Source organism: Podarcis bocagei (assembly GCF_964188305.1).
Source record: "Podarcis bocagei genome assembly, chromosome: 4".
In the NCBI taxonomy this organism is placed as follows: domain Eukaryota; kingdom Metazoa; phylum Chordata; class Lepidosauria; order Squamata; family Lacertidae; genus Podarcis; species Podarcis bocagei.
Genome location: NC_138128.1, coordinates 74,521,233 through 74,546,893, shown reverse-complemented (window position 1 = coordinate 74,546,893; position 25,661 = coordinate 74,521,233). Strand labels below are relative to the sequence as shown.

At 44.2% G+C, this 25,661-nt stretch overlaps 1 protein-coding gene across 2 annotated transcripts; it reads left to right on the top strand.

Moving 5' to 3' along the window:
- Positions 1 to 888: 888 nt before the first annotated feature.
- STOX1 (storkhead box 1) lies at positions 889 to 25,628 on the top strand. 2 transcript variants are annotated; one of them, XM_081189521.1, is made up of 5 exons: positions 1,516 to 1,613; positions 2,644 to 2,735; positions 18,725 to 18,877; positions 20,871 to 23,175; positions 24,182 to 25,628. In XM_081189521.1, the coding sequence occupies exons 3-5, from the start codon at positions 18,745 to 18,747 to the stop codon at positions 24,339 to 24,341; spliced, it is 2,598 nt and encodes an 865-aa protein (XP_081045647.1). In that variant the 5' UTR covers positions 1,516 to 1,613; positions 2,644 to 2,735; positions 18,725 to 18,744; the 3' UTR covers positions 24,342 to 25,628. The 2 variants fall into 2 exon arrangements, with proteins under 2 accessions (XP_081045646.1, XP_081045647.1); XM_081189520.1 differs by lacking the exon at positions 2,644 to 2,735 and having other exon boundaries at positions 889 to 1,613.
- The last annotated feature ends 33 nt before the right edge of the window (positions 25,629 to 25,661 follow it).

Below are 25,661 nucleotides of genomic sequence, written 5' to 3'. Positions count from 1 at the left end.
GATTTTAAAATCGGGGGGGGGGGGCGACAACAACAACAAATAACACACCCATTCTTACTCTTCTCCCAGCATATTATCGTATCTAGTTTTGATGTTAAAAGTAGGTAGAAAAATAATAAATGAAGTAGGAATGGTTGAGTAACACATCACTACTTACCCTTATGCCACTAAGTATATCCTGCAACTAAACAGCTGTTAAAGCTTCTTATTGTGTAAGAAAATCTGAGCAATTTCATATAAAGATCCTTTTAAAATCCTAATGTACTATGTCGATAGCTTCCTAAATGGACGGGATTAATTTAATGGAAGTGCAGATGTAATAAAGTGCAAAAGCTTTGGAGCGTAAGATGTGCATGCTGGTTTTTCAAGAATGTAATCTTCCAGCTGGATATAAAAATACGAGTGACAGCAACACAAAGTTTTTATTATGGTCGTCATCACAAAACACTTCTTTCTCAATCTCAACTGTAAAAATCTCAACTAAAAAAATATATACATTAAAAAACCAACATGGTGGAAGGATGCTCACAGAACCCAAACAACTAAATTGAAGTTCAGCTCAGAATGCTGAAATATTCTGCAAATCAGCCGAACACTTGAAAAACAATTCCCAATTCCAAAAATCACACAGAAATAAAAAAGGAGCTAAGAACATGCAATTATCTCGTCATGGCGAAGGTACATAAACATCTCTGTTCCCAGCATTAGCCCATTTTGCATCACTTGCGTTGTTTTATGCATGTCTGATGTGTCAAAGTATTGTGACAAGGACCCTTTGGTCTTTAAACAGCTAAAAATTGGCTGATGGTGCTGCCAATAAAAAAAAAGCAGGATACATATACTGGTGCGCAAGGTCCTGAATGGTTTTGGTGAGGACCTGCCCTTTGGCAGTCTGGGAAGAAAACGTGCGCGCGACCTCATTTGCCTACGGCCCTACGAGGATGTTCAGCGCAACTTAACGAGCCAAGTTCCCGCTGCGGCTTCGGCGGCGCTTGTTCCCAGGCAGGCGCGCGCGCGCTCATAGGGTCGGAGCCTGACTGAAAGGGAGCAGGACCTGCCATTTCCAGAGGCGGGCAGGGGGGTCGGGCCGCAGCAGCGGCTCTCCGGCAGGCCCTGCCCACCGTGTGGAGACAGGCCTGCTCTTTCCCCGCCCCCTGCCAAGAAGGGCTCGGTTCCCTTGGTAGCGACCGCAGTAGCGGCGGGAATAACGGGCAGAGCCTGAGGCACCTCCAGGATGTCGCGGCCGCCTCGGCGCGCCGTGCAGCTGGCGCCGAGCTCTCTGGCCCTGGTGTTGCGCCGCCTGCAGCAGCACCAGCAGCACGAGGAGGAGGGAGAAGCAGCGGCAGCAGCGGCTGCCCCGGGCGAGCCCGAGGCGGAGAGCTGCGGCGACGAGGCGAGCGGCGCGGCCGTCTTCCAGGCGTTCCGGCGCGCCAACGCCGCCTGCTACTGGAACGGCGGGCTGGCGCGCGCCGTGTCGCGGGTGTGGCTGCAGGGCTGGCTGCGGGGCGGCGTGCTCTTGCTGCAGGGCCCCGCCGCCCCGCTGCAGCTCCTCCGCGACGCCTGGCTTCGTAGGGCGCTGCGCCCGCCCAAGGGCTTCCTCATCAGGGCTGTGGGTAAGCGAGCGAGCGAGCGCGCAAAGCAAGCCGGCTGGCCAAGCCAGGGGCGCAGCTTCACCAGATCACCTGCGCAGCTGGGGCTCCGAAAAGAAGCCAGCGCGCGTGCCAAGCTCCGTCAGATTCTCTCTTGGTTCCTCCCTTTACCTTGTGGGTCCGATCCTGGCTCCGTTCCTTTCTCTGCCGGATTCAACCAAAACCTGGACTCTTTATTTGCCAGGTTTTGCTTTAAGCTGATTCTGGGCCCTTCAGGTTTTTTGTTTGTTTAAGGATGCTCTGAGCCCTAAAGCACGTGTGATAGTAAGGAAGTGCGTTTTGAGCACATGCTGAGTGTTTTTCTCCAGTTCCAGACTCATGTACAGCCAGTTTTCTCGCCTTAGGGTTTCTGATGCTAGACCAACATACCCAAGCTAAGGAGTTTGGATCTGCCCAGGGCTTGGTTGAGAGACTACTTATGTTCCAGCTACACGTGGGGTCGTATACCTCACTGCTGTTTTGCTTGTGCAGAAGGCTTCCACTTCTGTGATGGAATGTTCCTCTCCCTAGAGGACCCTCTGGAGCAGATTCTGAGGGTGTGCATGCAGAGAAAAGAGTGGGACCCCATGCACAGTGTTGGATACGATATAAAAATGAGTGATAAGTATTAGGGGTTGTTTTAAAAAGCCTGGTAGTGCCTTCTGCATGTGTAATGAACAGTTAATGTGTGAAGAGTGAACACAGACCTTATATAACATTTGGGAATGCAACATCAAAGGACGCTGGCTGGAACTGATGAACCTGATACAGCTACCAGGTAGAATTTGCTCTACATGGGGACTATCCCTATGTGATGCACTGTGGTGTGTAATACTTTCTCTGGTACTAAAAACTCGCTCTCTTGTGTATGTTTGTGGTAGTGTAGACTGAATGGCCCTAATGAGGCACTGCATGTTAACGGTTCACTATCTAAATTCTTTTTAAACAGCCTCCAAGCATACATCTGGGGTCTGCATGCATTCAGAAAATATTGCTTCCTTTCTCTCTCTTTCAGCCCCTTCGTTCCATAATTCCAAACTCCTGTCCTTCTGTGTGGTGAGAAGCCCTTGACTACAGTAACTCTGGCAAAGAAACATAGGGCAAGAAGTACCGTATTTTTCGCTCTATAACACGCACCTGACCATAACACGCACATCGTTTTTAGAGGAGGAAAACAAGGGAAAAAATATTCTGAATCAAACAGTGGACGTATCATTTTTGTGCTTCATGCTGTGGCCACAGACATGTGATCTGATGGTGAATTTGGGGTGACCCAATGCAAAAATCCTGAGAATCCCTGTGGATCCATGCTTTGTAACCACGTTTTTGCACCATTGCAGCCCCAGGCAACAGTGGGTGCGTGATTTTTTTTGGGGGGGGCAGGCTGTAGCCATGGACATGCTATGTGCTCTGATGGTGAATTTTGGCTGACCCAATGCAAAGATCCTGAGGATCCATGTGGATCCATGCTTTGTAACCACGTTTTTGCACCATTGCAGCCCCAGGCAACAATGGGTGTGTGATTTTGGGGGGGCAGGCTGTAGCCATGGACGTGCTGTGTGCTCTGATGGTGAATTTGGGGTGACCCAATGCAAAGATCCTGAGGATCCATGTGGATCCATGCTTTGTAACCACATTTTAAGTGGGGAGGGAAGGAAAAACACAGAAGGCTAAGAATGCAGGAGAGGGCTATAACGTGAGGAAAGGAAGGCAAAAGTTTTCCCCCACCCACCCACCCAAGCCAGCCACTGTTTAAGGATTTCATCCTTTTAAATGGAAGAAAGCATATTTGAATGCTGTGTGTCCCCAAAAACAAAAAGCAGGAAGTTAAATCAGAATTTTAAGCCGAACCTGTAATCTCTCTTCCCTTCACATACATTGTTCCCTCCGGAGCAGGGACAGGATAGAGCGACGCTCTGCTTTCCTCTCTACTTGCCTGGAGGGGAGGGGCTTTCCCTGCTCTTTGTTCGGACGCTCTGCTTTCCTCTCTTCTTGCCTGGAGGGGAGGGGCTTTCCCTGCTCTTTGTTCCGTTTGAGCAAACACAGCAACGAAACAGAGCAGGGTGGGCAGTAAGACCCTGAGGCAGAATGCAGGAAAGCAGCAACTTCCTGTCTCACGGAGCTCCCTTCTCCCTGAAGCGCGGTTTGATTTTTGCTTTATTTTTCGGCTCCAGGGACCACACATTCGCTCCATAACACGCACAGACATTTCCCCTTCCTTTTTAGGAGAAAAAATCTGCGTGTTATAGAGCGAAAAATACGGTAAGCTGTTATCCATTAGAGGACCAAGGTTTTATTAAATAAAGAAACCAGTGGAAAGGAGCACCTGGACTAGGCATTTCTTTTTAGGCTTAAGTCAGTGTTTCCCAACCTTTTTTGGGCAAAGGCACACTTGTTTGATGAAAAAAATCTCAAGGCACACCACCATTACAGCCCCGTGACGTCAGCGCGCAGCGTCACGCTGGGAGGGACGCACGAAAGTGTAAGTTTCAATTTTTTTCCCTCCCCCTTGCCGGGGAACCTCCAAGCTTTGGGGGTGGGGGGGAGGAGGCAGCAAAGCGAGGCAGGAAGGAGAGCGCGGCTTGGCTGGGTGAGCTTTGGCAGGGGCAGGGAATGAGAGCAGCGAGGCGGGCGCTGCGGACGGAGGCGCTGCCCGCCGAGCTCGCAGGCAGCCAGGCAGGCAGACGGCGAGAGCCCCGCGCTGGGCGGCCTCTCCTCGCCGCCCCGCCTCTCGCCGCCCGACTCGCCCGCCTCCCTCCAGGCAACATCTCGCGGCACACCAGGCAACATCTCACGGCACACTAGTGTGCCACGGAACAGTGGTTGGGAAACACTGGCTTAAGTGATCTGAAGCTAAAAAAAACCCAAACCAAACAAAAATCCTCCAATGTTTCCTGTCAGCTGGGGATGCCATTTTGACTGTAATCTCTTCATTGCTTTATACCTAATGGGTTCCTTAGCTCACAGAAAGAACCTTGCGGTCATGCTATTGTGTGCAGGGAGATGGAGGGTGGGGAGAAGGGTAAACAAGGATTTGTCACACAATGTAGGTGCTCCGAAGGTTAATCTGTTCCTTTCTTGCTGTCTCTGTGGAGCTAGGGAGAGCATACTGCTTTTTAATTGAAAAAGAGGAAGGGTCTTTTATTTCAGAGAGAAATATGCTCCTCCGGGGGCACTCATGTGCCCTCTTGATAAACAGCTAACTTCTTTAAAGAAAAGGAAAAAAAGGCATTCAAGCAGGATGAAAATATTCTTGTTTTAACCACTGAGATGTTAGCAATCTTTTGCCTCGCCTCAGTAAAAGAATTTTTTAAAGACTTCCTACATAAACCTAGACAATTAAATATTTATATTTGTGTGGTTTCACTTTGGTGAATATTAATCTCCCTTGGCCCTGCAAAATGGGGAGCTTGTATGAGTTTGGTGACACCTGTGTGCATAGTAAACCCAGTATTGTAGAGAAAACATTACTGCTCCCATAAATGTAGCAATATTCTGCCATACCCTCTGGTGTGTTACTCTTGGTGCCATATTAAGTAAAGCCAACATATAAAGGAAATGGTTACAAATGCAGAATTCTATAAACATTGTTGTAAGTTTTCACTTAACAGCTATCTCCTTGATCCTGCAATTGGATCCATATGGGAGACTCTGGTGCCCATACAGAGTCCTGCTGAAGTTAACCGCCAAGTAATACAATTCCTTCAGTGTTAGCTGTTCAGGAATTTCTTGCAAGTGGTCTCATATTCAAGTGCTGAAAATCCATTGAGAAGACGATTGCACAGCATCCTTTGTTTTAAAAAAAACTTTCCCAATTAAAGTAGCTGAAAGTTAGTATTTCCAGGTTTCTTGCTTAATTCTACAACTCTGTTTATCTTAGTTTGTTAATGTAGAATGAATGAGTTTCAAGAACTGTACTGATGATGCTCTTGTGTGACTTCTTATGTCCAGATGAAACAGGATAAGGCAAAAGTGCCTTGATTATTTGGGAGTTATTCTCCTTACTTCCTTGCTTCAGCCTCTGATTACCATCTTAATAAGGTTGAGGTTGATATTGGTAGAATCTCTGGCTAATCATATCTGTAGGAGTTTCCTAATATTGTAATAACATCACGAACATTCTTAAGAAAAATGCCAACTATTAAGTGCTTCACATTTATCATTCTATGCAACAAGTATGTAAGAATGGCCAGTTCTGGAGTCAGACTAGAAGGTGGCAAGGTCAGTGGGCAGTGAACCCCTATATATAGAATGATGAGGTGAGACAACTTAAAGCACAACAGAGCATAGGCGCCGACTCCATGGGGCTTGAGGGGGCCCGAGCCCCCTCAAAAATTCGTTTGGGGGGGCTCAGCCCCCCCAATAATCTCGGGCGGCGGTGGGCGCGTCCGCGGCTTTTATAGGGCGCCCGGCGCGCACCAGCTCGATAACGGGCACCGGCGCGGCGGGGGGCGCCGGGCCGGGGGAGGAGTGCGGCCGGCCTGTCTCCTTGGCAACCCCATTGAGCAGCGCCGGCTCCCCCGGGAGGGCCATCCCCCCGCGCCGCCGATCGCCAACACCGCCGACGCTGTGGCTGCCCGAGCCCGAGCCAAAGCCAGAGCCAGAGCCCGAGTCAGAGCCAGAGCCAGTCAGTCAGGAAGGAAGGAAGGAAGGAAGGAGAAATGGGGAGGGAGACGAGGGAGGAAAATTGCGCGCAGGGTGAAGAAAGGAGAAGGGCGAACGAGACGAGCTTCCAACCCAAAAAAGGGCTGGAAGACTGGGAGGATGCAGGATCGGGAAAGAAAGCGACGCCTTCCCCGCCCGCGACGTCGCCCGCTTGTCATTGGCAGCGCAGCGGGCGCCCAGAGGGGCTGGGCACCGGCGCAGGGCCGCTCCGCAGCCGCGGAGGACAGCTGCACGGCTAGCAAGGTGTGCCGCGTAGAGCGCGGCCCTTGTGTGGCCCGGTGGCCAGGCAAGCTCGGGCGGGGACCCCCATGCGAATCTAAGACGGGAGAAGAGGGCAGAGCAAAGGGGGTCCCTTCCCCAACCTCCGGCTCTGAGACTTCCCTGAGCCCCAGAAAAGCGAAAGGATTTTCTCTCTTTTTTATATATATAAATATTTTATTAAGTTTTCAAATACAAAGTTAGAAACATACACTGAAGAAAAAAGTAAAAGAACAAGAAAAAGAAAAAAAGAAAAAGGAGAAAAGAAAACCAACCATTCAACACATTTTTTATATAACTAACTGGACTTCCTCGCATCTCCCTTACCCTGCATTCTTTATAATAAAGATATCAGCAAATTATTACCTTGTTTCGTACCTTATTTTGTACTTTTCAAATACTATACCTCTAAATTTAACATACTTTTCATCAGTTACTTATATCTTAAATTAAACATAGTATTACCTTAGATTTTGACCTTTTCTTACTTAAAATATAATTTCCTGTTTCCCAAATCTAATTGCTGAAGCTATAGTTTCCGAATCGTGTAAATTTTTAACATTCATACAACTTATATTGTTTTTGTAAATAGTCCTTAAATTTTTTCCAGTCCTCTTCCGTTGTTTCTTCTCCCAAATCTCGGATTCTGCCAGTCATTTCAGCCAGTTCCATGTAGTCCATCAATTGCGTCTGCCACTCTTCCAGTGTGGGCAAATCTTGTGTCTTCCAATATTTTGTGATAAGTATTCTTGCTGCTGTAGTTGCATACATAAAGAAAGTTCTATCCTTCTTTAACACTTTCTGGCCAACAATGCCCAAGAGGAAGGCCTCTGGTTTCTTGGGAAAGGTATACTTAAATACCTTTTTTAACTCATTATAGATCATTTCCCAGAAGGCCTTCACTTTTGGAAAAGTCCACCAGAGGTGAAAGAATGTCCCTTCAGCCTCCTTACATTTCCAACATTTATTATCAGACAGGTGATATATTTTTGCAAGCTTGACTGGGGTCATGTACCACCTATAAATCATTTTCATAATATTTTCCTTCAAGGCATTACATGCCGTGAATTTCATTCCGGTGGTCCATAACCTTTCCCAGTCCTCAAACATGATGTTATACCCAATATCCTGAGCCCATTTTATCATGGCTGATTTGACTGTCTCATCCTGAGTGATTTTCTCTTCAACCTGCCCTCCATCCTCTTGCGGAAAACTCTTTGCCTGCCCTGCCCGTATCTCGTTTTTGCTTTTTAATTCCACACACGCACCCTTCGGACTTCGTGGCAATCGGGCGCGCGGGTGCGTTTCCTAAGAGAGTGAGGACCCCCGCCTCCTCCCCACCTGCTCCCTCGCCAGCCAGCCAGCCGCGCGCCCTAGCCGGAGAGCCCCGGCCGTCCCCGTCGCGCAATCGGCTGGATCTCCCTTCAGCAGGCCATGCTCACAACTCGGCCCAGGGACCCCCAGCAGCGGATCTCCGGCTCAGCTGAAGAATCCGGCAACAAGCCCCCTCCTCCCCAATCACTCCGCCGAAATACGCTCCAAAACCCCCCAGATAGTCCGCCGGCCGCCAAGTCTAGTGGCGCCCTGAGCGAGGGTCTCTCCCCAACACCGCCACCTCGAACTGCGTTCTCCCGGCTACCCGAGCGAACCAGCGGCAGGACCCCGGTATGGGCCCCCCCAATATTTTTTATAAGTCGGCGCCCCTGCAACAGAGGCACCAATACTTTTCCACTACAAGGCTTCATTTTTAAATGAATAATCTCCTTAAGAGTTACACTGATTTCTTCTCCATGTCACTTGAGAAAGATTTACCTATCTTCTTGCCTGTGTGAATATTGCCTGCTAGAATATTTTCTCTTTTTCTTTATCTGTTACATGCAAGAAACAGCTACCCTTTTACCCTTTGTGGTGTTTTCATTAGTCGATAGGTATTTTATTGCAAGGGACGCAGGTGGCGCTGTGGGTTAAACCACAGAGCCTAGGACTTGCCAATCAGGTCAGCGGTTCGAATCCCCGCGACGGGGTCAGCTCCCATTGCTTGGTCCCTGCTCCTGCCAACCTAGCAGTTCGAAAGCATGCCAAAGTGCAAGTAGATAAATAGGTACCCCTCCAGTGGTAAGGTAAACAGCGTTTCCGTGCGCTGCTCTGGTTCGCCAGAAGCGGCTTAGTCATGCTGGCCACATGACCCAGAAGCTGTACGCCGGCTCCCTCGGCCAATAAAGTGAGATGAGCGCCGCAACCCCAGAGTCGGTCACAACTGGACCTAATGGTCAGGGGTCCCTTTACCTTTTCTTTTATTGCAACATGAATATTTTCATACATGCATGTCCATAACAAATTACAGTTGGATTATAGCAGGGGTAGGCAACCTAAGGCCCATGGGCCGGAAGTGGCCCATGGAGGCTGTTTAACCGGCTCACGAGCAACCCCCAAACTGAGCCGCCTGCTCAGCAAGTCCCCGTGCGCTTCGCTAAACCAGCGCAATGTGGGGACTCTCTTCCACGGCTCCAGATTTTTGGCATCTGGGCATGCATAGAAGCGATTTCTGGCGCCGTGGACATGCGCAGATGCGATTTCTGGCGTTACACCGCACCGGTCCAGTCCATGGAGGATCTCCGCGGGAGTGATCCGGCCCGTGCCCAGTAAGCCTTGCCGACCCCTAGATTACATTACTATACTGAGGCTTCCCTTAACAAAGCACAGAGGAGGGTGCTTTGGAGTTTGGATTACTGATTATCTTGGATCACTTTTGACATGGTAATGTGGCAGTCCGTAGAGTCCGTAGAGTGGTCTTAGAAAAAGGTAACAGATGTGTTATGCACAGCAGTTAATCATTAAGCAATATCCTAGTTTTATGTCAATTTACAGGCTTGTTTGAGCCTGTGGATCTGAGGTGTATACATATTACAACAAACTACCTCAGCTTATAAAGTGGTAATTATTAACACTCGCACAGGAAAAATTGGAACAATAACTTTCTACAGAAGTGAAAGCTGAGAGCTGTTTATCCAGTGAGAGTCCTTTCAGGGCCCTTCCAGACGATAGTGTGCTCCCCTCCCTGTTTTATTCTTCATAGCCCCATCTTGGTCCAGTGCCAGTGGCACGATAGCCAGCACCTGCGTAATGTACTGGGAGTGTAGCTTTGCACAGAAGGATAATATTTCTACTTCTCCATCCCTTTTAAAATAGGAAGATATGAAGTTCTGCACTAGAAAGGCAGAGTGCATAGCTTCCAGAAAGTTAAGGAAAAAGAAACCACAAGGACCTCAAAATTGCAGAGCCCTGCTGGCAATACCTTTGTTTCAGTGTTAGAAACTCAGATAGATAAGCTAATTGCCAAATGGCATCTTAAACCTGGGTTATTGTTTAGGCACCATTCCCCCAATAATGCTGCTGCTGCTGCTGCTGCTGCTTCTATTAACAATGATAATAATAAATTTCTATATCACTTTGTAATTTAAAGACAAAATCTCAAAGCGGTTTACAGCACATTAAAACATCAAATAAAACAATACAGAATAAAACAAATTCAAGCTTCAAGGAAAATATTTCAGATCCTTCTCTAAGTGACATGTTGCTTTCCCCATGTTTATTTACTGCGTAATTTATATAGCTGCCCCATAGCAGAAGTACTCTAGGAAGCAAGCGTGGTGTAGTGGTTAGAGTGCCGGACTAGGACCTGGGAGATCAGGGTTCAAATCCCCACTCAGTCATTAAGCTCTCTGAGTGACCTTGGGCCAATCACAGCCTATTAAGATACCTCACAGGGTCGTTGTAGGGATTAACTGAGAAGTGGGGGTGAGCCATGTACTCTTTGGAGAAAAAGTGGGATATAAATGCAATAAATAAGCTCTTCTGCTAACCTGCTTAAGAAAGCTGGAGGGGCCAGCCAGATGGAGATGTCAACCTGGTATCCAGAGATCTCCACATGGTTGCAATTGGACCCACACCAGTAGCAAAACGTGCCTGGTGCCTGGCTTATTTCTAATACTGCTTTGTTTTTTATGTTTTGTGGGCCATGGTGATATCCACAGAGAAGTTCTCCTGTGCAAGCCTCATTACGATGCTCTTGTGGCATTCCTGTCTACAAGAATAGGATTTGTGCAGGACATTCCACCGCTGTCCAGGCAAGCCAAGCCAAGGTGCTTTCCCCACACTTTTAATTTTACAACAGTTGAAAATATTGTGCTTTCAAAGCTCAGGACTAACATTAGAGCTGCATACCAAGCTACACAGGACAGACTCCTTTGGCCCAGTAAGCCATCTCCTCCTCTTACATCTGTTCCTTTGTGTTTCCCCGCTCCCTGTGATGTCTTTCATTCCTGCCTCATTCCATAAAAACATCCAGTTGCCTGTTGAACACGTTCCTGTGACTTGCCCTTGTGGCTTTTACCTTATAACGTTTTCCATATGTTTGCTGGGCTTTGAGTGAAATGGTTTCAATTTAAACCTGTGTTTCCTTTCACTAACCACCCCCACCCCAAATATATCCTTAAGGGCAAGAACAAGGCCTATGTTATATACAAGCTTCAGGAACACAATCGTTTGCCGCTGACTTTTGTGCCTCATATTTTGATTGCTGAGCCCAAATAATCCTTCCTTCCTCGTTTTAGCTATTGCTTGGTATCGTGTTCTAGGTATTCCTGCATATCCTCTGGAGTACTTTGGTTTTAGGTTTCTTCAAAAATCAATGGCCCCTTTCAGTTGCTGACACAGTAATTTAAAAGATATCAGTCCTGTGAGATGGCTTGTGCTTCATTTTCCTATTCTGCTACGCTTTCTTAGTCCTATTCAGAATTAGGACTGGTTCATATGATCGCTAACCACACAAACAGTTCCTTTGCCTTGCCCAGGACTAGATCACAATTTACTTGTGCCAAACTGATTTCCTGAGGGCTGCAGCAGAGCCACAGAACAATGTGCCTAAGCATACTCTGTGTGTGTGGTGGAGCTCTCATAAAATATTTGACATGGAACGACAGAAATAGGGGTCCTCACAGAAAAGCAGCCAGTAATGTGCTTAGTGGTTACATAAGCTAGCCGTCTTTTGATACAACCTTAGTGGCACCAGATAACCTTTTTTGAGTTGAGGGGAAAACAGTGAGTTATATAGCATGGCCTCTCTCAGTCTCCTTTGTTTTCTTGGAGTGAAAGTACATCAGTAATTAGGGAGGCCCAAGTGCAACTCTCCACTTGGCCATGAAGCTCACTGGGTGACCATGGGCCATTCATCACCTCTCAGGGTAGCCTTTCTTACAGGGCTGCTATGAGGATAAAATGGTAATGGGGAGGAGGAAACCGTGTGTGCCATTTCTAGCTTCTTGGAGGAGGGGAATATAAATTAAAATAAGAAATTAATTAGCCAAAAAAGAGAGAAAGATTGTGCAGCACACTGTTTCCTGCAGTACAGGCATCCCCCCACTTATGTGGGGGTTATGTTCTGGTCCCCTGCATGCAAAAGTGAAAATTGTGTAAGTGGGGGAGCGTCCTCTAAACATAATTTAAATGCCCTCTCTGCATTTAAATCCAGCTTCCCTTTTTGACTGCAGCCCATTGTGTTGCACTGAACTTTTGAGGGTCCCCCAACTTTCAGTTTGTTTTGGGGGAGCACGAGAACCAAGGTTGGCAGGGGTGCCAGAAGATACCTTATCCCATAACACTTTAGATCCTAGCCACTATTTGTGGGGAATATTTATATGTTCATGAACCAGTTCTTTGCCCTTCTGTTAAAGGAACTGAGAAAATTTTCACCTGGTTAAGAATTAACCACCTTTTAATTGTCTGGTCTTGAAATTAAACCTTTATCTGCAGAGGATAATAATTAAAAGGCAGAAAATTAACGGATGTCAACTAGTGACCCTGTAATTAGTGCTGGGTTTAGGTTATTGATGATAGATGTTTGTGGTATGTTATGCTTACCGTAATAGTGAAATTGCTGCTATATGCCACAAAGGCTTGTTGTTAGTAAACAACTGTAATGCTGGCTTGGTTTGGTTTCAAAGTTGGGAACAGGTTTAGAAACGGCCCCCTCCCTGGTCCAAGTAGCACTGGCAGTGATTGATTCAATTTCAGTGCCAGTTTTTTAATATTCATCTTTCATAATTTCTGTTTGAAATAAGATTTTGCCAGTGGCCACCTTTTAAATTTTATGGCATTTTCTGCATTAGTTAAAAAAAACACCATAAAACAAGTAATAGGGGGGTAACGGGGGGGGGGTAAGAAAGAAGTAATTGATAATGAGGGAAAGCGACAGCTTTGGTAATGGGAAATCAAAATGTATATCATCATTTTGAATATTTGGGCAGCACGTGCAGTCAGGAGCATTACATTGGGATGTTAAAATGCAAGCGAAATGTGTGTGTTTTTAGCAGCACACCTGAGCTTTGCTTAAATGCCGAAATATTCATGAAACTTGTTCTAGCCACTTGTTCCGTGGGACATGTCGTCTACCAATACCGCATGAGCTTAATGAGGGATGGCAAATGAGCAGACGGTTGTGTGTTTTTGTGCTGCTTGGATTCCTTCCATGACTGCCTGCCTTTCATCCGTGTTTTGAACCCACCTGGCAAACGAGCCATAGGTTTGAAAACTCATGGCCCATTAATGCTGGACTTAAGAAGTCCTCTTTTGTTTTGAAAACCATTCATAATCATTTCATGCATTCGTACGTTTTAATGATACTCTTATGAAAAACATCGTCTGAAATCCACAGAATATCCTTGTAATGGATCAAATAGTTGCTGAAACAGTCTTCCAAATACTTTTGCTAATGCTGGTTGCTTCTGCCTCATTAAAAGGCTAGCCAGGGAAGGCCCGCAAGCAGGTCAAAATGAAAACAACCAACCCTGTTTGTTCACACCATTTCGAACTTAAGAGGTATACTACATCGTAACATACTGTTTAAGCTCCTGAATTGATCTGAGCCTTCTCTTTATGCTGTTGGCAAGAACAACATCCTGTGACAATTAACAGAGTAGGGAGTTTGTTTTAAATCTGTGCTTCTTGGTTTGAAATAAAACAAAACTAACCAGTTTTGGCCACAGGGAGAGGTGGCCGGGGGTGGGGTGGGGATGAAAGCCATGGTCTTTAAAAAGTAAATGGGGGTTGGTTGGTTGGGAATTAACTTTGAGATGGAATTGGCATCAGTCATTATTCACCTATTTAAATCCTGAGTTAATCCTATACTCCTGTTAATGGAGTATAAGGATTTATTTGATCCATTTGACTGGTGAGGCAAGAGAAAGCCAGTCACCTAATAAATCGCCTATCACTGCCGGACAGATCTGTGAATACTCTCATTGCACCTTTTCTCTCTCTCCCTTTTAATTAGCAGATGAGTTAATAAAGGACTAAGTGTGGTGTTGCAATCTGCAACACGATGACATGCCATCATATGTTGATGTAATCTAAAAATGTGGAATTAAGCATAAATACATTCAAGCAAGCAATTGAACAGTGGTCAAGGTAGTTGTTTAACTGAGCAGAGATGCCCAAGTACAGTCATACCTCGGGATGAATACGCTTCAGCTTAAATATTTTCGGGTTGTGCTCCGCGGTGACCCAGAAGTAACGAAGCACGTTACTCCGGGTTTTGCCACTCACGCATGCGCAAATGCTCAAAATGATGTCATGCGCCGAAGCGGCGAAACGCGGCACGCGCAGATGCGCAGTCACGTCCTACGCTCGCTTCAGGATGCGAACGGGGCTCTGGAATTGATCCCGTTCGCATCCAGAGGTACCACTGTAATCGATTAAGCTTCATTCTCATACTTCTTTTACCACAACTTTAATAACCGAAATGATTGCAAAAGCATCCTTATCTAATACATGGTGCTTTATAAGTCATCGAATCCAGTTATGTCATGGTACAGTAGAAGGTTTTGGTTATTTTAATTTACTTGGATGATCTGGTGCCAATTTTTTTTTAAAAAAAATATTTAACAAGATTTATAATCATGAAAACTAAGCGGTTTACATGAAACTGAAGTCAAACCTAACTTATGTAGCAGCTAACCAAACACTGCAGCAGTGAAGAGAATGTAGTGGGAAGGAAGCTCATAAGCAGGAATTTTGGGGTTTGCCATTTATCCTAAGCAAATGGACTCTACAAAGTTGAAGTCCAAGGCAGCAGTTAAGCAGTAGAATGAGTGACAGGCAGAGCAGGAAGGAGGGCAAGGTTGCAGTGAATCGGTCCAGCAAGTTGCTGCAGGAAAGTCCTAACAGTGATCACCAATGGAATGCCCAGGACCTAAACTGGCCTGGAAGAATTTACAGCTTCATTTAAAACTCCTAGCCAATTGGGAGACTTGGAGCATCTATTTAATATGATTCCTCATTTGTGAAGCTCTTTGAGTTACAAATTCAAAAGAAGACTTGCTACATTATTAAAATACTAATTAAATGTGGCCCAAATCCAAAGAAAGCTTAATATACAATTGAAATCAGGAGGACCTGTTACTTGCTGCTATTATATGTCCCATTAAGTTCAATGGGACCTCATAGTGTGACTTTCTTTGGATTTGAGTGCAATGCAAAACATTGTGTTAGAAGAACTGAGGCAGTGGAAGAACTAGAGGCAAACAGGCAGAGGTCTTGTGTAGAATGGAGCATTTTTGGTAGAAAGGAGGACACTGTCAAGTTTGTGCTCCATCCTGATCTTCAGTCGTAACCCCCCACCCCAGGAAGCTGGTCCTGTAAGGAATAAACTATTAATTCTGATGTCCAGATATAAATAAATAGAAGCACCACCTCCTCAAAAGATACAATGCACAAAACGCAATTTCACAAAGTTATACAAATGCTACAGCCAATTTAAAAACAAGAAAGAGGAAGCTACACTTTACAGAGCCATCCTTTCCCTAAGATTCAAAGCTTGCTGGAGAGTGTTAGGATAAGGCAGAAATGCCTCTCGGCTGGTGGAAAGGAGCTTTGCCCAGGAGGGCAAGGGACATCTACTACACCCACGAAAAGGTCCTCTGGCATTGCCTGCAGTAGCTAACATGAGGGCCTGAAATGACATTCTGTGGGCTGGAATCAAAGGAGTCTCTTCATTCCTCCAAGAGGCTTCAGGACTGGGCTCATCAACTACACCACATTGACGCTGTCATAGTCAGTTCTCCCTCACTGCTTTCACTGGGGTGGACGGCTTTACAAAATATGAATTATCTGGGCCAAAAAAAGAAAGACACCCCCTTGCAACATGTCTTGCTTTGTAATTGGTTGACAATCTACCACTTCACTCCCACCACCACCACATATTTATTATATATTTATTTTATTTGCCACTTTCTACCCAAGTCAGTGATTTGCAGCAGTAAAATTAACACAAATATGGTTCATGCAAGTACAAAAGTTAAGATCAATAGCGGCACACTAAAAGTGATCATTCACTAAAATCATCCTGCCCTTTTAACAGGGAGTGTTCCACCTTTCAGCTTATAATGTCAAGTTGCCACTGATGGTTCCAGTTACCATCTGGCCGGAGCTTATATTTCTCTAAGCATTTATTGTTTTGCAGTGGTCCAAATGACATAATTAGCAAACCGTTCTGTTATGTGACTTGGGAATCTCACCACTACATTGCAAAACTTGTTAGAATTCGCCGTTAATTTCTAATGGCTAGGGCTATATTTATTCCTCACACATACAATCTAGCTGTGGCTCTCTGGTAGTGTCCGCTTGCTTCCTTTTCTTTTTTGAGAAAAGTTGCTTGTCCTCATTACCACTCAGTGCATAAGGGAGGTGCTCGAAAGAATCTCTTAAAATTGGGTAAATGGGTATTAAAATGGAAAATATGACTCAATTAAAAGTGATGTACCTGGGACAAGAAATCCTAACTTCACTTATGCATTAATAGAGTCTGGACTGGTAGTTCCTGGCCAGGAAAGAGATGTTGGAGTCATGATAGCTCAGGCTTCCTCAACTTTGGCCCTCCAGATGTTTTTGGCCTACAACTCCCATGATCCCTAGCTAGTAGGACCAGTGGTCAGGGATGATCGGAATTGTAGTCTCAAAACATCTGGAGGGCTGAAGTTGAGGAAGCCTGTGATAGCTGAATGAAAATGACCTATTTATCTTTGTGCTGCTGATGAAAACTGATTTAGGCTGCACACTGTAATTTGCTCCTAAGCATAATCAGTATTGTGAACTACCAAGTATGTTCAGCTTTAATAACCTTAAAGTTGAGCTCTAGTGTACAGCAGATCTGTTGACCATAACAGATTTGCGCCGACTCACTCTACATCTGAATCGGAATGTTGAAGGGAAGACAGAAATGTGCTACCTGCCCAGTGAAGGCACCATTAATCCAGCAACACTCAAGTTACAAGGACAGAACAAAACATCTTTTTATGTTGGTGAAGCGTATCTGGAGACTTTTTGTTCCCTATGTTTTGTTATCTGACTCTTGTATTGCAGATGACTTTCCCACATTGAGTTTCGGTATATGCTCTGAAAATGCGTTCTCAGATTTCGCATGTGTAAACAATTATCTGTGTTTGAGTAGACTGGTAAAATCATTTGAGGGTCAATAATACATGAATTTTTGGCAGGTTGCCTAGGCTGGAGTTTGTGAGGTTCTTTTTTTAAAAAGTTACTTTGCTCACTGTAGAGGTTGAGCTGTATTTTTGCATCAATGGGGCTTGCATTTGCTGTACCTGATGGGTGCCAGGTTCCTTTGTTCTGGGCCAAAACAAATATTTTGTTAAACTTTAAATATATTGTTATGAGAAGTGCCATGCCAGGAGGCATTTCTGCCACCACAGAATGGTAAGCACTATATTCCTGTTGGTAACCAACCAAGAATTACTAGGTGCATGGGTTTCTGGTGCCAGGTCAACATATTTATAGGATTGTTGAAGCAGAGATATGACTTTATGTTCACATTTGTACAGACACCAAACTAGATTTGTGGATACACCAGTGAGTGGAATACTTTCTAAGTAAAGATGGTACTTCTGAAAGCTGATGGTACAGACTTGTGCAAACAGAAGTCCTCATGCAGGGTTTCTGCTGATGGGACTTGTTAGGTGCATCCTGCTCAAAGTGTTTGCAATCCAAAATAGCTATGGATATGAACAATGACCCCAACTGTTGTGATGTGTGTGTTTATCCCCTATACAATTCATTTGTGTAGATTAACCTTTATAAACAGATGGATAATCTTGATCTTTCAAGATGCCCTTTCATGATGGGTTCTGCTGTGTTTGTCAAGCTGATAAATATGAGGGCTTGAGCAATGTGTTAACAATAGCCCGAGAGAAGCGTCATTGGGAAGAAATTATGCCACCACACATGCTGATGCTGGTCTACCTTGTTTGGAACTTTGGCTTTTCCTGGAAAACTAACTTTGTAATACTGTCAAAGATAGAAAATAGCCATTTTAAGGTGTGCTTTGCAAGAAATGTGAAACCAGCTTTTCCATTTACAGTAACTAGCACCAATGCTATACTATTCACAGTATTTTTTTCTTGAATTCCCGTTCCACACAAAGCAAGCTGACACTGATTTATACACCTGCTGGTAGTAGCTTAGCAACGTCATAGAGGAAATTCTTAGGAACTTCTCTAAACACATTCTGTTAAACAGAACCATTGCCAGTTGTAAAACAGAGGTCAAGAAGTGTTTAACAACTTCTTCAAAAGGGACTGTTGTTTATTTTGTTGACTTAAAGAGAAAATAATCCTAAAGAGACCTTTTCTTGCCCTAGCTGTTAACACAAGACAGCTGTTTTGAGTAGGCTACATTTAATTTAAACCTCAATTATATTGCATTACTCATTGAATCGCATAAATGTCTTGGGAAGAGTCCTGTAACACCTTCTAAAATGTTTAAACAGACTGAGTGTTTCACATAGTTCCAAGGAAAACTTAGTGTTTTCACTTCATATGGTATGTATTTGGGGAGAAACCAGAGAACTTAAGTGATGGTCTAAGCATCCGAAGACACATATCTGCCTGCAGCATCTGCTTAACATGCTTCAAGATGTTTGTTTTTGAGCTAATAATTGCTAAAATGGCTTTTATTTCTTTAGAACTATGATCATTTATCCATCATGCTGAAGCTAAAAGAAGCCAACATTTTGAAAGGGCAATTGGGGGGGGAGAGAAATACTGTATTCCAAAGTAGAAAGGAAGTTCATTTCTTTTCCCCCCACCCCTCTCTATTCCTTTTAGGTGATGTATCGCCAGTGCACATGAATCCCATTTCACAGTCCCAGTTTGTTCCTTTGGCAGAAGTCTTGTGTTGTGCTATATCTGATATGAATGCAGCTCAAATTACCGTTACACAGGAAACCTTACTGGATCAGCTGGGGAAACATTACCCAGGTAATCTGTTAAATCATGGGTTGTTGACACTTCACATAAACATTGGACTCAAGGGGGTTTGCAGCTAGCAGAGTGAAAGAATGCATGCTGTCTGGGACCAGGAAAGCAATTAGAATTCCCTTTGTAAATCAGCAGATGAAAAACAAAACACAGGATCTAAGTGTTCTAACTCACACTGCATTACAAATCTGGGCTGCCAGCTTGCAGTCATCAAAATTCCATGGGGGTTGGGGGGAATTAGATATCAGGAGCATAAAGATGGTTGTGTGAAAACAATGTGGGCCAAGAATATACCAGATGAGCAAACCTACATGATACATGTGTTTGTCACAGTAACACTTTCCATTTTCAGTATATTATATTTGCATCCAAAAACATATAAGTAGTCTTTAGTGTGTGTGATTTTTTTTTTTAAAAAGATCCCTCATTAGGCAGCACCGAGGTGCCTAATAATATAATATCCAACTTTCCTTCACACTTGAGCACAGGAATGAGAAGCCTGCATCCCTCCATACTTTGTTGGATTTCATCTCCTATCAGCTGCAGTCAGCACAGCCAATGGTCAGAGATGAGAGCTGTAGTTTAACAACCTCTGGGGGGCCACAGGTTCTGTTCCCCTACCCCAGCTTTATCATGAGTGAGAACAGAACCCAGGATGAAGCAGTGCAGATATGAGATGGGTTGATTCTCAGCGGCTGAAACCACTAGAGATGGAGCAGATCCATACACCTCTTTTTACTTCCCCCTCATCAGAATGAATGGCAGTCATTCTGTGTGGCAAAAGTAGCATGCTGGAGACAGCTGTAAATACCGGCACTTAATGGCCTGCCCTTGTACACTTTGTGTCTGCAGCATGGAGAGCATGCAAGGACCTCCCCACAAGAGACTCCTGTGTCAGTCTTCCTTCCATGTATGTCCCACTCATCATAACTGCAGGCAGTTTGCTGATTTACAAATAAATGGATGTTATGAGGCTTCACCTTTACAAATCACCCTTTGCTGAACTGGAGCAGTAAACTTGCCTTTTGCTTAGTCTAATTGAGGGAAATGAAGTTGTGAGAGGTGGCTCATATTAAAACAATGATTTTAGCTACATCTGTGCAGAATGTGCCTTTCCCTCCTGGACTGTGGCAGAAATCAGAACCTGACTGCACTTCCACTTTTGGGTCCAAGCACTTTTCTTGGCTGCAAATATATTGGCAAACTGCCAATTCTGCACTTCGCTTTGCTTTGTTGTACTGCCCATACTCTTGAGTCAAAATTTGCTACTAATCTGAAGGGTATTGTAGGGTGTCAAGGCTGAGTAAGCCCCCTTTGCCCTACTAAGTGTGTTTGCTTCTTAATCCTAAAAATGGCTCAGTAATTTGTGTGGTAGGGGTTTCACTAGCCACCCTGGAGACTCCAATGAGCCTGTAAGCATTGATGATGGATTTTGTCTGCAGGTCACGCATTTGAAAAACCTTCAGTTTGGAAGCATTCTAAATAAGTACCGTATTTTTTGCACCATAACACTCACTTTTTTCCTCCTAAAAAGTGTATTTTATTGTTCATGTTTTGAAGCAACCGCTTTAGTGTGTATTTGCTGCCCCCTCTTGTCCAACCAGGAGAAGACATATTGCCTTTAGCATTAAAGGAAGACAATTGTTCCATATAAAAATCTATGGTGCATCCATATGAATAAGTTAAAGTCAGAAATCAGTTAGCTGTAAGCAATTAAAGTCAGAAATCAGTTCGCTGTAAGTAATCCCCCCCCCTCTTTTCCATTTGGAAAAAGATTGGGGCTGCAGTTGTATGTGCACTTACTCAGGAACAATTCCCATGAAACACAACAGTAATTTATTCTGAGAAAGCACACACAAGGAGCAGGCTACAACAGTGGTTTACGGCATAAATTTGTTCTGACCCAGAAATGTGGTAATAGTTATAAACTATTTTTCATATTGACTATGCCACAGAAATGACTAATACTATAATATCATCCCTTTTATTCTAGGTATTGCAACTCCCACACATGATATTCTATATAGTACACTTGGGATGCTAATTAAAGAACGGAAGATATATCACACTGGGGAAGGATATTTCATAGTGACCCCAAATACATATTTTATCTGTAATAATGCTATGAAAAACAACAAGAGGGTCCTTTTGGAAGATAATTGCCCTCAAGAGCCTTCTGTTACATACCTTGTAAGCGTGGAAGATGCTGCAGAACTTCTACAAAATAATTTCCCTATTGCATCCCATTGCAGATCCTGCCATTGTTTCCCTGGGCAGACTGCAGTCAATGAGCAACATATCAGCCCTCAGCCTAATGGGAAAAGTCAAAAAGGGTCTTGTGAATCCAGATTTTCAGTTCAGAATCAGGCCACCAGTACACTTGTTGAGAACCGTTCTTGTGGAGCTGCACACTATATGCAGTCAGGGAAAGAGAAGGAGAAGATTAAGAAGTTTGGTCTTAGCCTTTTCTGGCGCAACACTTCCAAGAAAGAAAAACCAAAAAAAGTGCACACTTCATTTTCCGCCCAGTTTCCTCCTGAAGAATGGCCAGTCAGGGATGAAGATAATTTGGATAATATCCCACGTGATGTTGAACATGAAATTATCAAACGCATTAACCCTGTGCTGACTGTGGACAACTTAACCAAGCACACTGCACTGATGCAAAAAATAGAGGAGCAGAAAAAATATATCAGTAAAGGAACCTCTACAGAAGTGTTGACAATGAAGCACAAACATCTTCCCAAAGGGTTCACTCAGAAGAAACAAAATAAAGCTGCAAAGCATCGCAGGAAACTGCAGTCCAACAAAGAAAAGCACGTTAATAAGTCACCAAGGGAGTTTAAAAGTGATGACCAAATACCAGCTAATAGCAAACTGGAAAACTGTATTGAACATCCATCATCTTGTATTACAAATGAAACTACAGTTTGCAATCAGCAGTTGTGTGAGGATGCAATCAATGTTGAATCTCACTTTATATACAAAAAAGAAGTTACTAATCCATTTAAAGATATTTCTTGTAAAGGGAATAGGTCAGCAAAAGGACATAGGAGTCAGAAAAACTATGATGTAAAGTTCGGAGCTCCAAGATCAGAGAAGAATTTCCCACAGTCCTGGTCTCTGGATTCCTCAAGAACTGTGGACTGTAAAGCTAAGCAATCAGTCAGCATCAAATGTGATGCTGAAGACGACAAAATGAAACAGTTAAATTACCTACAATGCAAGGTTTTACAAAAAGAAGTCAAATATAGTTGTCTGGAGGAAAGTGCAGCTTGCAAAGGTAATTTGCATAGAAGGGCAGCCCCAAAAAGTATGGAGATGCAGGCAGTGTCTAACACTTCTGCTGCATTTGTGGATGAAGCAGTAGTGGAGAAAATGCATCCTCAGAACTCCAGTCAAACTCACCAGTGTGATCAAACTGCCTTGCTGGGTCAAACAGCACTCCAACTAACTGATACCCATCTTCCCAGTGAGGCAGATGCTCAACAATTTAAACAATCTGAAAATATTGTTGCTCACAGACAAAATGATAATTTAAAGAGTGAGTGTACTAACATGAACAAATGGCTTGAGTCTGTTAACCCACAAAATGAAAGATTCACTTATGATAAACCGACTCCGTATCAAGAATTGGATGATGGTAACACTTGTAGTTCTCTATATCATGGTGATGAAGAGCAACATGATGTGGATTTGTCCAAGCCGCAATCCAGCCAACTCCCATATAATTCTTCAGATCCAGGGAAATGGAACAACATAGAACAAGAACTGGGCTCAACTGTGTTGGGAAATGGACGTGTTAGTTCTCATTTCTCAAGGTACAGAATTGATACAGATGGCGTTGGTCCCTGTGAGTGTGAAGAAAATGAATTCCTTGGTTTTTCTAGATCTAAGGATAGCTTAAAAGAGTATCAGAAGATGAGCCTAGAAGGAGGAAGTTGTGTGTGCCACCAGCTATCTCAGTTTGCCTACAAAAGCAATGAAGAGCGAGAGGATGTTTATGAACGTGGGCAGACACCTGATGCTGCTGAACCCTGTTTGTTTGATTTCTATGATGTGCATGAGGCAGAGACCAGAGTTTGGCAGAAGTCAGTAAATGAAGTGGGTGGAAAATTAGCATCCCTGATGCTGCCGCCAAAAGGCTGGGAAATTAAGACAAATGATACGAGAAAGCAACAGTTGTTGGATAAAACTGATGCTGCAGTTCTAGATCAGTGTGTCCAGTATGAGCAAAACCACTTGGAAGGGACGGGAAACCACAGCATAACAGAAGACAGCGGGATAGATTCTCCAAGGTAAGAACAACTGTTAAAAGTGACTTTCTTAAACACAAAGAATGTTAATGGTATTTCTTGTACACATATGTGAATCGTACTTTAAGGGGTTTTTTAACAGGGCCTTCAGTTCTGCACTGGAAAAATGCAGATTGCCTATTGGCATAGATAACTCTCAACTCTGTTCACATGGGCCTTTCAGGACCTTGCAAGGCTGGGAAAGCACAGTCCTATAATGAAACATGGCATTTTCCTTGTCCTTGAATGCAAGGAGTCCTCATGAATGCCTCATGAATAACTTTGCCCACTTAAACAACCTTTTAAATACAATGCTCTAATTGTCACATGTGTGTATGAATGGTCAAATCATGTATACCACTACCAAATTCTGAATGGCAAAGGTAGGTGATTGTATTCAGTCAATCCTGATGTAAGCGACCTTACGACATGCCCAAGTGTCTGCAGAGATAGTGGGTGGTAGTACAGAGTACTCTTACTGCAGCACAGCAGGTGGAAGAAGTCCTCTTCTCAGTACTGTCACTGTACACTTGCTTCTGTTGCTCAGGAACAGCACTGCTAAAGAAAAGCGGAAATCGGGTATTGCAGGAAGGCAAGAAAAGGCCAGGAAAGATATCCCAGTAAGTGGGTCTGGGTAAACTGTCAAGTTAAATAATGTATACTATCCTTCACCAACCTGGTGCCCTCCAGATGTTTTTGGCTGTGGCTGATGGGAGTTGTAGTCCAAAACATCAGGAGGGCATCAGGTTGGTGAAGGATGATGTATAAGGAACACTTGCTGGCTGCATCGTATTATGACTCCATATTCCTTACCCTTCAATTGAAATAAATAGTATAATTTCCATAATATTCTTGAGCTGATTCAAAATAAAGATGACTTTTTTGTACTTGTTTAGCCACCCAATATTTCTTTTGGTAATTTATGGAGAAATAAGTCACTCTGAATGTTTGAATATGGAAAAATAGGTTTCTTATTTAATCTTCTGTTTTACAAAATAATAATTTTTAGAACACAAAGTCTGGCATCTGCGAATTCTGCCATCTTAGATGGACTGAAGAAAAGACGAAGTTTTCTCATGAACTTGGAAGGCATAGAGAAGACTATACATAATGGAAAGACTCTGACACGAAGCTCCTTGCTTCAGTTGACTCCAGTCATGAACGTTTAATTTTTCTTATCAGGTTTTGATAATTCCTTTGTAAATATGTTAATATATTTACTGTAAATTCTTTGAACTGTCGTATACATTAAAGTAGGTAAGATCATTATATTCCGTAATAAGATGTATTAAAACTTTGTAATAAGCATTTTTCCCAGTGACTTTTTCTAATGTTTTATTTCTAATAATAAATTATATTGCAGAATTGATGGTCTCAAGTTGCACTTCATTCCAATTGTCTCCACAAACCATTTAGGATGCCAACTTGTTCCAAGAGTCCCATGACTGTGCTAGGTCAGTCCAAGCAATGATCCTAAGGGTATTTACTGATGCACCTCAAACCAGGAGTTAGTGCGCACGCATGCACACACACACCCTTAGCTGTGCAGTGATTCCAGTGAATTTGGTGGTCAGGAAAGAAGTCCCATCTTCATATAATACAAGTTTATTTCAATTTGCTGCCACAAGGTGAGATGATGGCCACTGGCTCAGATGCGTTGTAAAGGGAATTAGGCAAATTCACAGGGTACAAGTCTAGCTGATTTTAGCCACAACAGTTAACTAGAATATCTGTGTTCAGAGGCAGTGTATCTGAATACCAGCTGCTGAGGACATACAGTATAGAAGAGAGCCGTTGCCTGGTTGCTTACTGTGGGAAGCAGTAGGATGCTAGACTAGATTTGTCTCTGAGAAATTCTTAAGATTCCTAAGGTATCATTAGAATCAGGTCAGCTTAGGAAATACATGATCCTAAAAAAAGAGCCAACTCCAAGGGGCGGAGGGGTCTTCGCCCCCCAAATATAATATTTGAGAGGACCAGCCCCCCCCCCCAAGTTGATGGGCATTGCCATTCAAACTGTGTGTGCGCCTCATCCTGTGATTCAATTATGCGGGGCAGGGCCCTCTATATTTTATTCAAGTTGGCCCCCCTGCTCTGGGCATATGCAGAGTGCAAATTCTTCAGCGAAGCGGGGGGCGTTTCCTTACCAAAACCCTACTCATTTTAAAGTTTAGACATTCGGTTACTTTAAAGCGTGGGAAGTGGGGTGGCGGTGGTGGCTGCAGCACATAATCGAGAAGTGTGTGGGGGGGTGCCAGCCCAGTTTGATTCAGCCAAGTTGCCACATATCTCTCTTCTTTTCACCGCTGGGATTTACTGCTTGGCCTCCGGCAGCAGCGACAGGACTCGGGCCAGAGGGAAACGGTGCTGAACGGTACGGAAACCTTTCGGCTTCACCCTCGAGGCCGCCCTCTCGCCTGCCACCTAGTGCGGCGGCGTCAGCAGAGCCAACGCGGAGAAAGACGGCGATGACTCACCGAGGGGGGGAG

Coding starts and splice junctions, on each gene's coding strand:
- STOX1 (XM_081189520.1), top strand. CDS start 1,235: ATGTCGCGGCCGCCTCGGCGCGCCGTGCAGCTGGCGCCGAGCTCTCTG. Junction 1,614..18,724: donor CTTCCTCATCAGGGCTGTGG/GTAAGCGAGCGA, acceptor TATTCCTTTTAG/GTGATGTATCGCCAGTGCAC. Junction 18,878..20,870: donor GCTGGGGAAACATTACCCAG/GTAATCTGTTAA, acceptor CTTTTATTCTAG/GTATTGCAACTCCCACACAT.